The sequence below is a fragment of the Geotrypetes seraphini genome, chromosome 8 (assembly GCF_902459505.1).
Source record: "Geotrypetes seraphini chromosome 8, aGeoSer1.1, whole genome shotgun sequence".
Classification (NCBI taxonomy): Eukaryota; Metazoa; Chordata; class Amphibia; order Gymnophiona; family Dermophiidae; genus Geotrypetes; species Geotrypetes seraphini.
Genome location: NC_047091.1, coordinates 67819539 through 67833016, shown reverse-complemented (window position 1 = coordinate 67833016; position 13478 = coordinate 67819539). Strand labels below are relative to the sequence as shown.

The 13478-nt window shown below is 42.9% G+C and overlaps 1 protein-coding gene across 3 annotated transcripts in view; it reads left to right on the top strand.

The window, feature by feature from the left end:
- CAPN1 (calpain 1) overlaps positions 1-13478 on the top strand; it is a 171244-nt gene that overhangs the window by 68934 nt on the left and 88832 nt on the right. For all 3 annotated transcript variants that reach the window (XM_033954078.1, XM_033954079.1, XM_033954080.1), the window contains one exon: positions 3581-3699. In XM_033954078.1, coding sequence (XP_033809969.1) covers positions 3581-3699 — 119 coding nt within the window. The remainder of the gene's footprint in view (positions 1-3580; positions 3700-13478) is intronic.

Below are 13478 nucleotides of genomic sequence, written 5' to 3'. Positions count from 1 at the left end.
CATGGCAATATAGCTGTGTTAAACCAATGAGCACAGAACATGTCCACCCCACTGCTAAATAAATTTTGTTTAATAGTATGTGGATAGCGTGCGCATATGTAAAAATTATCACAGAACGCCTGACCATGCTCTGCAGTAAGCCCTTGTTTGCTGCAGTAAGCATGTGTATCGCAGCTTGGTAAAAGGATCCCTAAGTAAAAAAATACTTTCTCTGATTGGTTTTAAATGTGCTACTATCCCCCAAGTTTTTTGTGCTTTTTGAAAGAGTGAACAATCAATTCAAATTTACCCTTTGCCACTCTGTTCAGGATTTTATAGACCTCTATCATATCTCCCCTTAGCTTTCTCTTCTCTAGGCAAAGAGCCCTAACCTCTTTAGCCTTTTGTCATATGAGAGTCATTCCATCCATTTTATGATTTTGGTCAGCCTTCTTTGTATTTTCCAGTTTTTCTATATCTCTGTTTGAGATGCAATGACCAGACGTGCACATCATAATAATAATTTTATTTCTTATATACCACTATACCATAAGTTCAAAGCGGTTTACAACAAGTTACATACAATGAGAGTAAGAGATGTTTACAACAAGAAGTAAGAGATGTTTACAACGAGATACATACAATGAGTGTATGAGATGTAAGGGGAACAGAAAAAGTACTTTCTGGGATACAAATTGCAAATGGAAGAGAACCAAGATGGTTTGAATCAAAAGGAAGTATCTAGTCAGAGATTGGGGTGCAGGGGAAAACAATTTGGATGGAATACCTTTACAAATGGGAAGAAGGATGAGTTAATCTAAAATCAAGAGAATTGGGGATTGGGATGAGGATAGCTGAGGGGGATTGGTCAAGAATTGGGAATTAGAATTTGCTAAAGAGACGGGTCTTCAGTGATTTTCTGAAGTTGGTGTAAGAAGTGGCCTTGAGAATGGGTTTTACGTGCCATGTGTTCAGTTTGGCTGCCTGGAATGATAACATTCTGTCTAGGAACTTCTCAAGGTGCAGTAAAATCATGGCGAGATATAGAGGCATTTTAATAATCTCTGTTTTATTTTCCATTCCTTTTTAAAGAATTCTTTTAACCTTCTATTTAATACAAGGGTTCTTCAAAGAGTTTCTGCAGTTTCAGAGTTTCACGGGACATGTTTGGGGTGGGAGAAGTGGTAAGAGGACATGTTAGTAGGATGCTGGGAAAAATGTATCGCAAAACAAGGTGATTATGTGGAAAAGTGAGCTAATTTCCTTTGAGATAAGTAATAAAATAGTGTTTAAAACAATAAAAGTGGCTGGGATTTTAGGGCAGCGGGAGAGTATGGATGTCTTTCCCGCTGCAGGGAGGGTGAAGGTGGACAGATTAGCGTTGGTCAGATTAACGTTATTGTGCTTGATGTTGTCAGTATTTTTATTAATACTCGTTTAAAACATCCTTGACCAAAGAATGTTGCATAAAATTTATTTATAAGTAACATCGTAAAATCTTGCTTCTATAGATTACGAATGATCCGCTCAATCTCTAAGTTTCTAGAGCCAAAATCATTAAATATATTAATTCATTCTTTTATTATTGCCAAACTTGATTATTGTAATTTATTATTAATAAATATTACGCAAAAGGAAAAGAAGCGATTACAAATAATCCAGAACATTGCCGTTAAACTTATTCATAACGGTAAAAAATATGATCACGTTACTCCTTTTCTGATCAAATCTCACTGGCTTCCTATTAATCACCGCATCACTTTTAAAATTTTATTACTAGTATTCAAAACTCTTGTCACTAACGAACCCCAATTTATCAATAAATCACTTATTTCTTATAGTATGTCGCGTTCCCTTCGGTCTACTAACCAAAAGCTCTTAGTAGGTCCCTCCCTGAAAATTATTGGAACTCGATGACAAGATATGTTCTCGGTGATGGCTCCACAACTTTGGAACACTTTACCTCAGCAATTGAGAGAGGAAAATAATTTGAGTCATTTTAAAAGTAACTTAAAAAGTTTTCTTTTTAAAGATGCTTTTAATCTTTAAATTTCGTTCAAAAATTTTACATTACCTTCTTCCAGGTTTCCACCTCTCCCCCACCTAATGTTTCTCCACTTATGGTTCTCTCCTGCACTCTAAAAATATTGAATTGTAGTTCTGCCCTTTTTTTACCTAATGTCTCGGTTGGTCTGTAAGTCTGTTGGTCTTAACTATTGTTTAAAAATTTTTAAAGTTATGTTAAAATAAATGTTATTTTTTTTTTTTTTTTTTCAATGTTGTAACTCGCTTAGTAAAAATTAAATTAAGCGACTCATCAAATTAAAATAAACTTGAAACTTGGTTAATATGCACAGTTGGGATTTCAGGGCAGCGGGAGAGTGTGGGCATCTCTCCCGCTGCAGGGGGGGGAAGTATCGCTGCTGTTCAGGGGGAAGGGGTGGTTTCACTACCTCTGCAGGGTAGGGGTGTTTTGATGCAGCGTGAAAGAATGGGCATCTCTCCCCCTTCACCACAACACTTTCTAGTAGTCTCTGACACTGACCGGCACCCCTGGACCAGCCGCTTTATTTTTGTCGCCAAAAGCCGATGCCGCTTTTCAAAAATGGCTCGGCATTTTTAAAGAATCCTCCGGAGGCTTATTTCAATGTTGAAGAGTCCATTTGCATGTCATTATTGGAGACTGCTAGAAAGCTCGCTATTGACAGAGATAATCCGTTTTGATAATCCGTCGCTAAAATGCTTACAGGCTAAACCGGTTAACAGTTTAGCAACAGTGTTAAAGTTTTGAGAATCTGGCCCTTGGAGTCCATCCTGTGTTAAGTGATAAGCTGAACAGAGCTGTGAGGGTACAGTTATCGGTTCCTCCATTAATCCCTTCAGTATTGAGGAATATACTCTATCTGGTCCTGTGGTGCATGTCAAAACATTTATATTCTACTTTTCTAATAGAGCAGATAACCCCAAAAAATGCTTAATAAAACTTACAAAACAGTTTTGTTTGCATGTGCCGGCACACTGAAAGCTGTCTTCACCAGCATTGCATAAATCTGTAGTTGCCACAGTACCAATATCATAAAGCTGTTCAGCTGAGGCCTCATTTTTGGTGCAGGAAGCACGAAGCTATGTGTTTTTTGCAGTCCGCAGACCTTAATCTCTTTTGCTGGTGTTTGCCACACCTTGTGCCTTCAGAGAGAACCTCTTGCACACAAGCTGGAACATGACTGGGAACTGTGTGCCCTGCAAGATTCCTCTATTAATCCCTTTTCTGATTACTGGCTGGGCTGGGGTGGGGAACCACTGATGATGCTTTGTATCTTCTCTTTAATGAAAACTGGCATCCACTGTTTATTCCTGGGGAAAGGCAGCATGATATCTATATGCTTTTGGGGATCCTGCTAGGTACTTGTGATCTAGCATGGCAGTTTTGGGAAACAGAATATTGGTTTGCTGGACAGTTGATTTGACCCTGAATAGCAGTTCTTAAATTCTTATGTTCTCCGTAAAAGCCAGGGTAAGGCCTGTTGACTCTCCAGTGCTAAGTCACCTCTTTACCCAAGATGCTGACCACTGACTTTTCTCTTTCTTTCCTGCTCTAAAGGAGATTGCTGGCTCCTTGCCGCCATTGCTTCCCTTACCCTGAACGACACCATCCTCCACCGTGTAGTTCCACATGGACAGAGCTTTCAGGATGGATACGCTGGCATCTTCAACTTCCAGGTGAGGAGGCTTGTTTGGACCTGAGTCCGATATGAAGCCTGTATTCAGGGTCACAAAAGGAGATGTGACATCTGTCAACACAGGATGGTCTCTAGAAATGCATATTGAGGATCACAAGACATACTACAGGAAGGTCTGATTCGGCAATCTTAATGAGCACTATACCGCTGGAGCTTCCTCTTAGGTTTCTGGTATCACTTCTCTGCGAGCCATCTTGGTGCTTTCAGCTCTCATTTATAAGGGTCTCATTGGCCAACTCAGTGGAACAGATATGGTTTGTTTATTTATAATCTGCCTTTTACAAGGTGAAGTACAACAACACACACATAATAGTACTTCACAAACATTTCAAACATCTTACAAAAAAAATTAAAATATACATAACGTTCAACAAAAAAATCAAAATAAAATACCAGCCTGACAATAAGAGCAGCACCAATCACTTCTTCCATACCAAAAATCAATCTCAAGCAACCTAATACAACTCAGGTTTTCAACAGCCAACATCTCATACAACAAAGCAGATGTCTTTTTAACAATTTCTTAAAAGCATCCACATTTTTGGGATGTTTAACGTATGTGTTCACAGTAGAAAGGGCAGGTTATTCTTAATTTCTGAGTTATCCCAGGACACTCCTGTAAAATGACTAATACAACCACAGTGAGACATTTTGGACTTGATCACTACGGAGTCAATTTTTAGAGTGTTTACTTAATTTTATTTCATTTGTATTCCATCCTAGACACAAATATCTTAGAAGAATTCCAAGCAAACTGACAAAAATGTCCAACAAATTATACAATAAAACCCACTGCTTTAACATACAGTATTTTCCCAGGTTAAAGGTGACAGATTTCAACAGGCTAAAAGAGGACAGCTCTGGAAGCAATCCTGGGATGAGTTTTTGATGTAGTTAATTCTGGTTGGTTTTTTATTTTAGCAATAATCAAGTGAGTATAGCTATAGTTAGCTGTCCTAAATGTAAGATACCAAATCCACTGATCTGTTTAGTTGGATTTTCAACCAAAGAGCCAGTTAGGTTTCAGTTAAATCTATCTGGTCAAAATTTGGTAGGTTAGATTTAGGACAGCTAAACTCACATGATTAAATATAGTATTTTGGGGGCAATTCTCAAATAACCCACAGAGTTGTTTTAAAGCATAATTTATTCAGATTTTGAAAGAGTAACTACTTGCATTGTTTCTTTTTTTGATAATTAGCAGGTGCAAAGCATCTGAAAAGTTTATACCTGCAGTTTCATGTACAGGGTTGGCCTGATCACTAAGTCAACTAGGACCTTGACTGGCACAATTTGGGGGGAGGCAGCAGCATGGGATTGTGTGGCGCAGTGGTTAAATTTGGGGTTGTGGGTTCAAACCCATGCTGCTCCTTTTGCCCCAGGGCAAGTCACTTAATCCCCCCATTGCCCCAGGTACATTAGATAGATTATGAGCCCACTGGGACAGACAGAGAAAAATGCTTGAATACCTGAATAAATTCATTTAAACCATTCTGAGCTCCCTTGGGAGAATGGTAGAGAAAATTGAATAAATAAATAAATAAATAAGACTCATGCAGCTGACATGGCACCTTCAGCATTCATGTATACTCGAGTTCTAGGGGCGGGACTCAGCAAGCTTTGAGTATATAGGACCAATAGTTTGTAAACAACTCAACAAGCACATCTACAAACACTCATGTCTTCATTCAACACAATACGGTTTCAGGACCCAACATGGTACTGAACTGCTACTTCTTATATTAACAACTCACGTCAAGCAAACACTATGTAGAAGACAGCAAGCAATTCTACTTCAATTCAACATCTCTGCAACCTTTGATTCTGTAGACCAGGGGTGCCCAAAAGGTCGATCACGATCGACCAGTAGATCGTGAAGGCAGCGCGAGTCGATTGCGGAGCCTATCCAGGGCTCCATGATAGACTCACGTTGCCTTCGCGTTCTACCTGCAGAAGCTCTGGGCCAATCAGCCTTCCTCTCCCCGATGTTGGAGAGGAAGTTTTGGGCCAGCCAATCGCTGCCTGGCTGGCCTTAACTTCCTCTCCGTTGTCAGAATTGACATCAGGGAGAGCAATGCTGGTCATCCTGACGCTTCTGCATCAGAAAGCAGGGAGAGCTTGGAGGCCTGTTCCCTGATGGTTGTGGCAGTGGCTTGGGGGAGTGCAGGGAAAAAGAAAGAAAGGGGGCAGGCAGGGAGACAGAAAGAAGGGGGGCAGGGAGACAGAAGGAAAGAAAGGAAACGGAAATAAAGAAAGAAAAGGGGGGCAGGGAGGTAGAAAGAAAGAAAGGGGGCAGACAGGGAGATATAAAGAAAGAAGGGAAGCAGAAAGAGAAAGGGGAGAAAAGGAGACAGAAAGAAAGGGAACATGGAGAGAAAGAAAGAAAGGGGGCAGGGAGACAGAAAGACAGAAGGGGGTAGGGAGAAAGGAAGAAAGGAAGTGGAGGGGGCAGGGAGAGAGGAAGAAAAAGTTGGGGGAGGAAATGAGGTCTGGAGGAAAGGAAGCATACAGTAGGCTGAAAGAAGGAAAGAAATATTGGATGCACAGTTAGAAGAAGAAAGTGCAACCAGAGACTCATGAAATCACCAAACAACAAAGGTAGGAAAAATGATTTTATTTTAAATTTAGTGATCAAAATGTGTCCGTTTTGAGAATTTATATCTGCTGTCTATATTTTGCACTATGGCCCCCTTTTACTAAACCGCAATAGTGGCTTTTAGCGCAGGGAGCCTATGAGCATCAAGAGCAGCGCCGGACATTCAGCATAGCTCCCTGCACTAAAAACTGCTATTACAGTTTAGTAAAAAGGGAGGGGGTATATTTGTCTATTTTTGTATAGTTGTTACCGAGGTGACATTGCATAGAGTCTTCTGCCTTGACTTCTTTAAAAAAAAAAAATGGAATATAAATGATAATTAACATTTTCTCTGTGTACAGTGTGCTTTGTGGGTATTTTTTTAATTTTATTGTTGGTAGATCATTTTGACTTGGTCATTTTAAAAGTAGCTCGCAAGCCGTAAAAGTCTGGGCACCCCTGCTGTAGACCATAACCTACTGTTGACAAGACTTAGTGAAATTTGAATAGGTAGCTCAGTGCTAGACTGGTTCAACTCATCTCATTCCTGAGTAGTGAAGACGCAGGAGGATTGTGAAGACCTGCAACGTGACATAAACATGCTCGAGAAATGGGCTGCGACATGGCAAATGAGATTTAACATGGATAAGTGTAAGGTGATGTATGTCGGTAATAAAAATCTTATACATGAATACAGGATGTCCGGTGCAGCACTTGGAGAGACCCCCAGGAAAAAGACTTGGGAGTACTGGTCGACAAGACAATGAAGCGATCTGCGCAATGCGCGGCGGCAGCAAAAAGGGTGAATAGATTGCTGGGAATGATTAAGAAGGGGATAATGAACAGATCGGAGAAGGTTAACATGCTGCTGTACCGGACCATGGTACGCCCTCACCTGGAATACTGCGTCCTCACCTGGAATACTGCGTCCAGCACTGGTCGCCGTACTACTCGAAAGGGTCCAGAAAAGAGCGACTAAAATGGTTAAGGGGCTGGAGGAGTTGCCGTACAGTGAGAGATTAGAGAAACTGGGCCTCTTCTCCCTTGAAAAGTGTTCACCCTCTCTAAGGTAGAGAGAATAAGAGGGCACTCTCTAAAGTTAAAAGGGGATCAATTCCGTACAAAAGTAAGGAAGATTTTCTTCACCCAGAGAGTGGTGAAAAATTGGAACGCTCTTCTGGAGGCTGTCACAGGGAAAAACACCCTTCAGGGATTCAAGATAAAGTTCAAGATAAAGTTAGACAAGTTCCTGCTGAACCAGAATGTACGCAGGTAAAGCTAGTCTCAGGACACTGGTCTTTGATCAAAGAGCCGCTGTGTGAGCGGACTACTGGGCACGGTGGACCACTGGTCTGACCCAGCAGCGACAATTCTTATGTTTTTAACAGAGAATATACAGTATAGTGTGAAAGACTAAAACCTATTCCCAATGCTGGGAATCTTTCTGTGGTGTCCCCCAAGGCTCCCAATTATCCCCTATCTTATTCAACTATTCATGAGCTCACATGAAGACATCAAGTTCACAAATGGTTTCCAGTATCACCTATATGCTGATGACTCCCAGATCTACCTCTTTACACCTGAAATTGCACCTAAAGTCCAAGAAAAAGTCTCTGCTTGTTTGGCTGACATTGCTGCCTAGATGTCCTGCCCTCATCTGAAACTAAATATGTCCAAGTCTGAGCTGCTCCTCTTTCCTCCTAAACCTTCTGCTCCTCCTCCTTCTTTCTCCATCTCGGTAAATAATATTGTCATTGTTCCAGTCTCCTCTGCTTGCAACCTTGGAGTCGTGTTCGATTTCGACCTCTCATTTTCTATGCACATCCAACAAGCTTCTAAGACCTGTTGCTTCTACCACTTCAATATCACCAAAATTTGCCCCTTCTACACTACCTGGACCCTTGTCCATGCTCTCATGCTTGTCCAACCTCATACTTAGATTACTGCAATCTACTTCTAACTGGTCTCCTGCAGTGTCGCCTCTCCCCCTCACAATCTGTGCAAAACTCTGCTGCATGACTCATCTAATACCAACCTCGCTATGTTCATGTCACCCCTCTCCTTAAAATAACAAAAACAATCAAATCCCTGATTATCAAACTCTTATATATAATGTATCCTTCTTCATAAGTGCTCAGAAAAAAGTGTTAGAGACCAGACTTTGAGCACCAGCCCCAGCTGTAATCTTCTTTTCCTTTTTCAATCACAGTACTTGTTTAGAAAACTTCAAATAGCAAAAAACTTCACCTGCTAAACATATATTTTTCAAAATTGAAAAGGACTTATCTGAGCTGGCACAGGGCAGCATTCATACGGGTTTTGACGCGTTTCACGACAAGGCTGCTTCAGAAAACCTAAAGTCTATTCCCTTCAGTATTTTGAATGTTTCGATCATGTCCCTTCTCAGTCTCAGAGGCCCCGTTTCTCCAATCTCTCACTGTACGGCAACTCCTCCAGCCCCTTAACCATTTTAGTTGCTCTTCTCTGGACCCTTTCGAATAGTACCGTGTCCTTCTTCATGTATGGCAACCAGTGCTGGACGCAGTACTCCAAGCGAGAGCGCACCATGGCCTGGTACAGCGGCATGATAACCTTCTCCGATTTGTTCATGATTCCCTTCTTTATCATTCCTAGCATTCTGTTCGCCCTTTTTTCCACCACCGTGCATTGCGTGGACAGCTTCATCAACTTGTCGATCAGAACTCCCAAGTCTCTTTCCTGGGAGGTCTCTCCAAGTACCGTCCCGGACATCCTGTATTCATGCATGAGATTTTTGTTACTGACATGTATCACTTTGCCAGTCCGAGGGAGCTCCGGTGCTTCCAAAACAAGAAACTTCAACATAACATCTGTCCAATGCTGCGTCAGTGGGGCTGACAGCTCCTCCCAATGGATCTTGCTGAGATGTTCAGTGATTCTTGTGTGTATTGCTCTGATTGTGTGACCAATATACAAAAACTGACAGGGGCATACAATCACATACTGTATACAACACCAACTGTGTCACAGGAGGTGTGAGAGTTCAAATGATATACCTCTCCCGTTTGTGGATGAATAAAAGATTTAGTAACAATTGCGGGTTCACACACTGAGCAATGTCCACAGGTAAAATGTCCTGCCTCTGATTGATCCCTTACCACCATGGGATTCAAAAATTGCGAGGAGATAACCTGATCTTTTATATTTCGCCCCCGTGAGAATGCAAAACAGGGTGGCTGCTGAAAGATCTGATGGTATTGTAAACATGTCCCTCTCCTTAAGTCATTTCACTAGCTTCCTATCCGCCATCGCATACAGTTCAAGTGTGTTCATTCTGCTGCTCCTCAATATCTTTCCTCTTTTCTTTCTCCTTATACACCTCTCAGAGAACTCCGTTCCTCAGATAAGCTGCTCTTAGCTTTACCCTTCTCCTCCACTGCCAATTCCAGACTTCGTTCCTTTCATCTAGCTGCCTCTCTATGCCTGGAATAAATTACCCAAGTTTATCCATCCTCTGCCCTCCAACCCAGCCAGCTGATTAAGCGTTCCCCTTTACTGTATCCATGACATCCTGTTTATCTGTCTTGGCTGTTTAGATTGTAAGTTCTTTCGAGCAGAGACTGTTTTCTTCTTTGTGATTCTGTACAGCGCTGCGTACATCTGGTAGCGCTATAGAAATAATAGTAGTAGCACTCCTACAATTGAACCAAGCCTACTCAAGCTAAACACCACCAAAACCAAATTACTCCGGTTCCATACTACCCAGCAGTCAGTCCCCAACTCAATAATTTTACCTTCCGGAATCGACTACATTGTACAAAAACCATTCAAAATAATTGGAGAAGAGTGCCTAAAATGGTTAAGGGGCTGGAGGAGTTGCCATACAGTGAGAGATTAGAGAAACTGGGCCTCTTCTCCCTTGAAAAGAGGAGACTGAGGGGACATGATCGAAACATTCAAGATAATGAAGGGAATAGACTTAATAGATAAAGACAGGTTGTTCACCCTCTCCAAGGTAGAGAGAATGAGAGGGCACTCTCTAAAGTTAAAAGGGGATCGATTCTGTACAAACGTAAGGAAGTTCTTCTTCACCCAGAGAGTGGTAGAAAACTGGAACGCTCTTCCGGAGGCTGTTATAGGGGGAAACACCCTCCAGGGATTCAAGACAAAGTTAGACAAGTTCCTGTTGAACCAGAATGTACGCAGATAAGGCTAGTCTAGTTAGGGCCACCGCGTGAGCGGACTGCTGGGCATGATGGACCATTGGTCTGACCCAACAGCGGCAATTCTTATGTTCTTATGAGTCATTCTCGACTCAACACTTTCTTACGCACTCCAAATATCCAACCTATTGAGGAAAACTTTCTACAGCATGAAACATTTATGGCTGATCAGACCCTTGTTTTGCGAACATCACTTTGTCATCTTAGGTCAAATACTCATCTCATCTAAGCTTGACTACTGCAACTCATTATATGCTGGCCTAAGCACCAAACAATTACACAAATTACAACTCATTCAGAACACAGCAATCGGACTGATCTTCAGGCTCAAGAAATTTGGCGCAGATACAGAATATTATCACAAATTACACTGGTTACCCATAACCTCCCATATCTCCTCCTGCATTATATACCATGTACATAATACCAGCGCACTGGAGGCACTAATCGTTCTGTTCTCAGAGTTCCACTTCACATCTGCCAGATTATTCAGCACCTCCAAGATGATCACTCCCTGAAGTTAAAAGGGGATCGATTCTGTACAAACGTAAGGAAGTTCTTCTTCACTCAGAGAGTGGTGGAAAACTGGAACGCTCTTCCGGAGGCTGTTATAGGGGAAAACACCCTCCAGGGATTCAAGACCAAGTTAGATAAGTTCCTGCTGAGCAAGTAGGGCTGGTCTCAGTTAGGGCCCTGGTCTTTGACCTAGGGGCAGCTGCGGTAGCGGACTGCTGGGCACGATGGACCACTGGCCTGACCCAGCAGCGGCAATTCTTATGGTCTTATGTTCTCTCCTCATCCAAAGAAACCAAATACAAACATATATTCAATTCTTGGTCACTTATGTCACCGTCAAAACTTGGAACGATCTGCCACCAGGCACAAGAAAAGAACCCAGTTACCTAAAATTCTGAAGAAAGTTAAAAATGCTTCTTTACCCAAAACTGCTAGGACTACTCACTTAATTACTACCTTGAACTTAACATTTTGATCAAACTGAATATCTGTTCAATAGAATCTAACCAATTCTACATTGTAAAGCGGATTATACTTTATAACTTGTTTTACACTACATAGTATGTACAGTGGTACCTCGGTTTACGAGTGCACCGGTTTGCGAGTGTTTTGCAAGACGAGCAAAACATTTGCAAAATCGGTGCCTCGGAAACCGAGCATTCTAGAAATAGTAGTAGTAGTAGTTCTTATGCATGAACTGAGCATGCTCATAGTGCTGTGTTGGCAGCTCAAATTGGTACAACTAACTGGCATGCCTCAAAAAATGAGAGTGAACAGACATCAAATGAGGAAAGTGCAAGTAAGGGCCTTGACATTATACAATTACAGTGGTACCTTGGATTACGAGCATAATCCGTTCCAGGAGCATGCTCGTAATCCAAAATGCTCGTTTATCAAAGCGAGTTTCCCCATAGGAAATAATGGAAACTCGCTTTGATGCGTTCCCCCCCCCCCGAGAACCAGCATTGCTCCCCTCGAAGGCCCCCCCCCACGATCAGGCACCCCCCCTGCCATGATCCGACCCCCCCCCCCCGACATGATTGGGCACCCCCCCCCGCCGCTTCTTACCCTCATCTGGGCACTCTTAAAAATCGGCTTCCTCCTCTGCTGGGCCTTGAGCATCTGAGCATGCTCAAGGCCCAGCAGAGGAGAAGGCCGATTTCAAGAGTGCCCAGATGAGGGTAAGAAGCGGCGGGGGGTGCCCAATTGTGTCGGGGGGGGGGGTCGGATCGCGGGGGGGGGGTGCCAGATCGCAGGGGGGGTGCCTGATCGTGGGGGGGGCCCTCGAGGGGAGCAATGCCGGTTCTCGGGGGGGGAGGGGGAAAGCATCAAAGCGAGTTTCCATTATTTCCTATGGGGAAACTCGCTTTGATAAACGAGCATTTTGGATTACGAGCATGCTCCTGGAACGGATTATGCTCGTAATCCAAGGTACCACTGTAATTGTATAATGTCAAGGCCCTTACTTGCACTTTCCTCATTTGATGTCTGTTCACTCTCATTTTTTGAGGCATGCCAGTTAGTTGTACCAATTTGAGCTGCCAACACAGCACTATGAGCATGCTCAGTTCATGCATAAGAACTACTACTACTACTACTATTTCTAGAATGCTACCAGATGTACGCAGCTAGGGTTGCCAGATTTTCCTTTCAGAAAATCAGTACCCCCTAGTCCCGCCCCCATGCCCACCTAGTTCTGCCTATCCCTGCCCCCAAGCCCACCCTAGCTCTGCCCCCTGTTTCCTGCTCTTGTCAGGCAGGGAGGAAGTTCGCGCATGCGTTGCTGTCATGCAATGACGTCATGCCTGACACAGCTTTTCAAAATCCGGACAAAGTGCCGGGTTTTGAAAAGCCGTCCGGACCCCGGACATGTCCTCAAAAGGACATGTCTGGGGAAATCCGGACGTCTGGTAATCCTATACGCAGTGCTGTACAGAGTCACAAAGGAGACGGTTTCTGCTTGAATGACTTACAATTTAAAGGCTTGTGGTGCCAGTGTGTGCAGGCTACCATCTACGAGAGGACAGCAGACGGGATCTACATTGCTTCAGGTGATGGGGTTTTAAGATCCTTGCAGGTGAGATATTGTTTCCTCCTTCCTCCCCCCTGCCATTTTGGTGGAAATGCTCTAAAATTTGATTTTATCTTCTTACATAGTAACATAGTAAATGACGGCAGATAAAGACCCAAGTGGTCCATCCAGTCTGCCCAACCATACATGCTATATAAATTAGTTTAAATGGCCCTTTTTCTTAGATATGTCTTGTTGTACATAAGGTGATCATACGTCCCGTTTTGAACGGGACCATCCCGTTTTTAGATCTCCTGTCCCGTTGTCCCCACACACAGCTTCGGGATGCCAAAATGTCCCGTTTTCAGGGACAGCGTCCCGAAGCTATGCGCGGGGACAACGGGACAGGCAATCCCTTCGCCTCCCTCCCTACTGCGCCAAAACTAGCCTCCCTT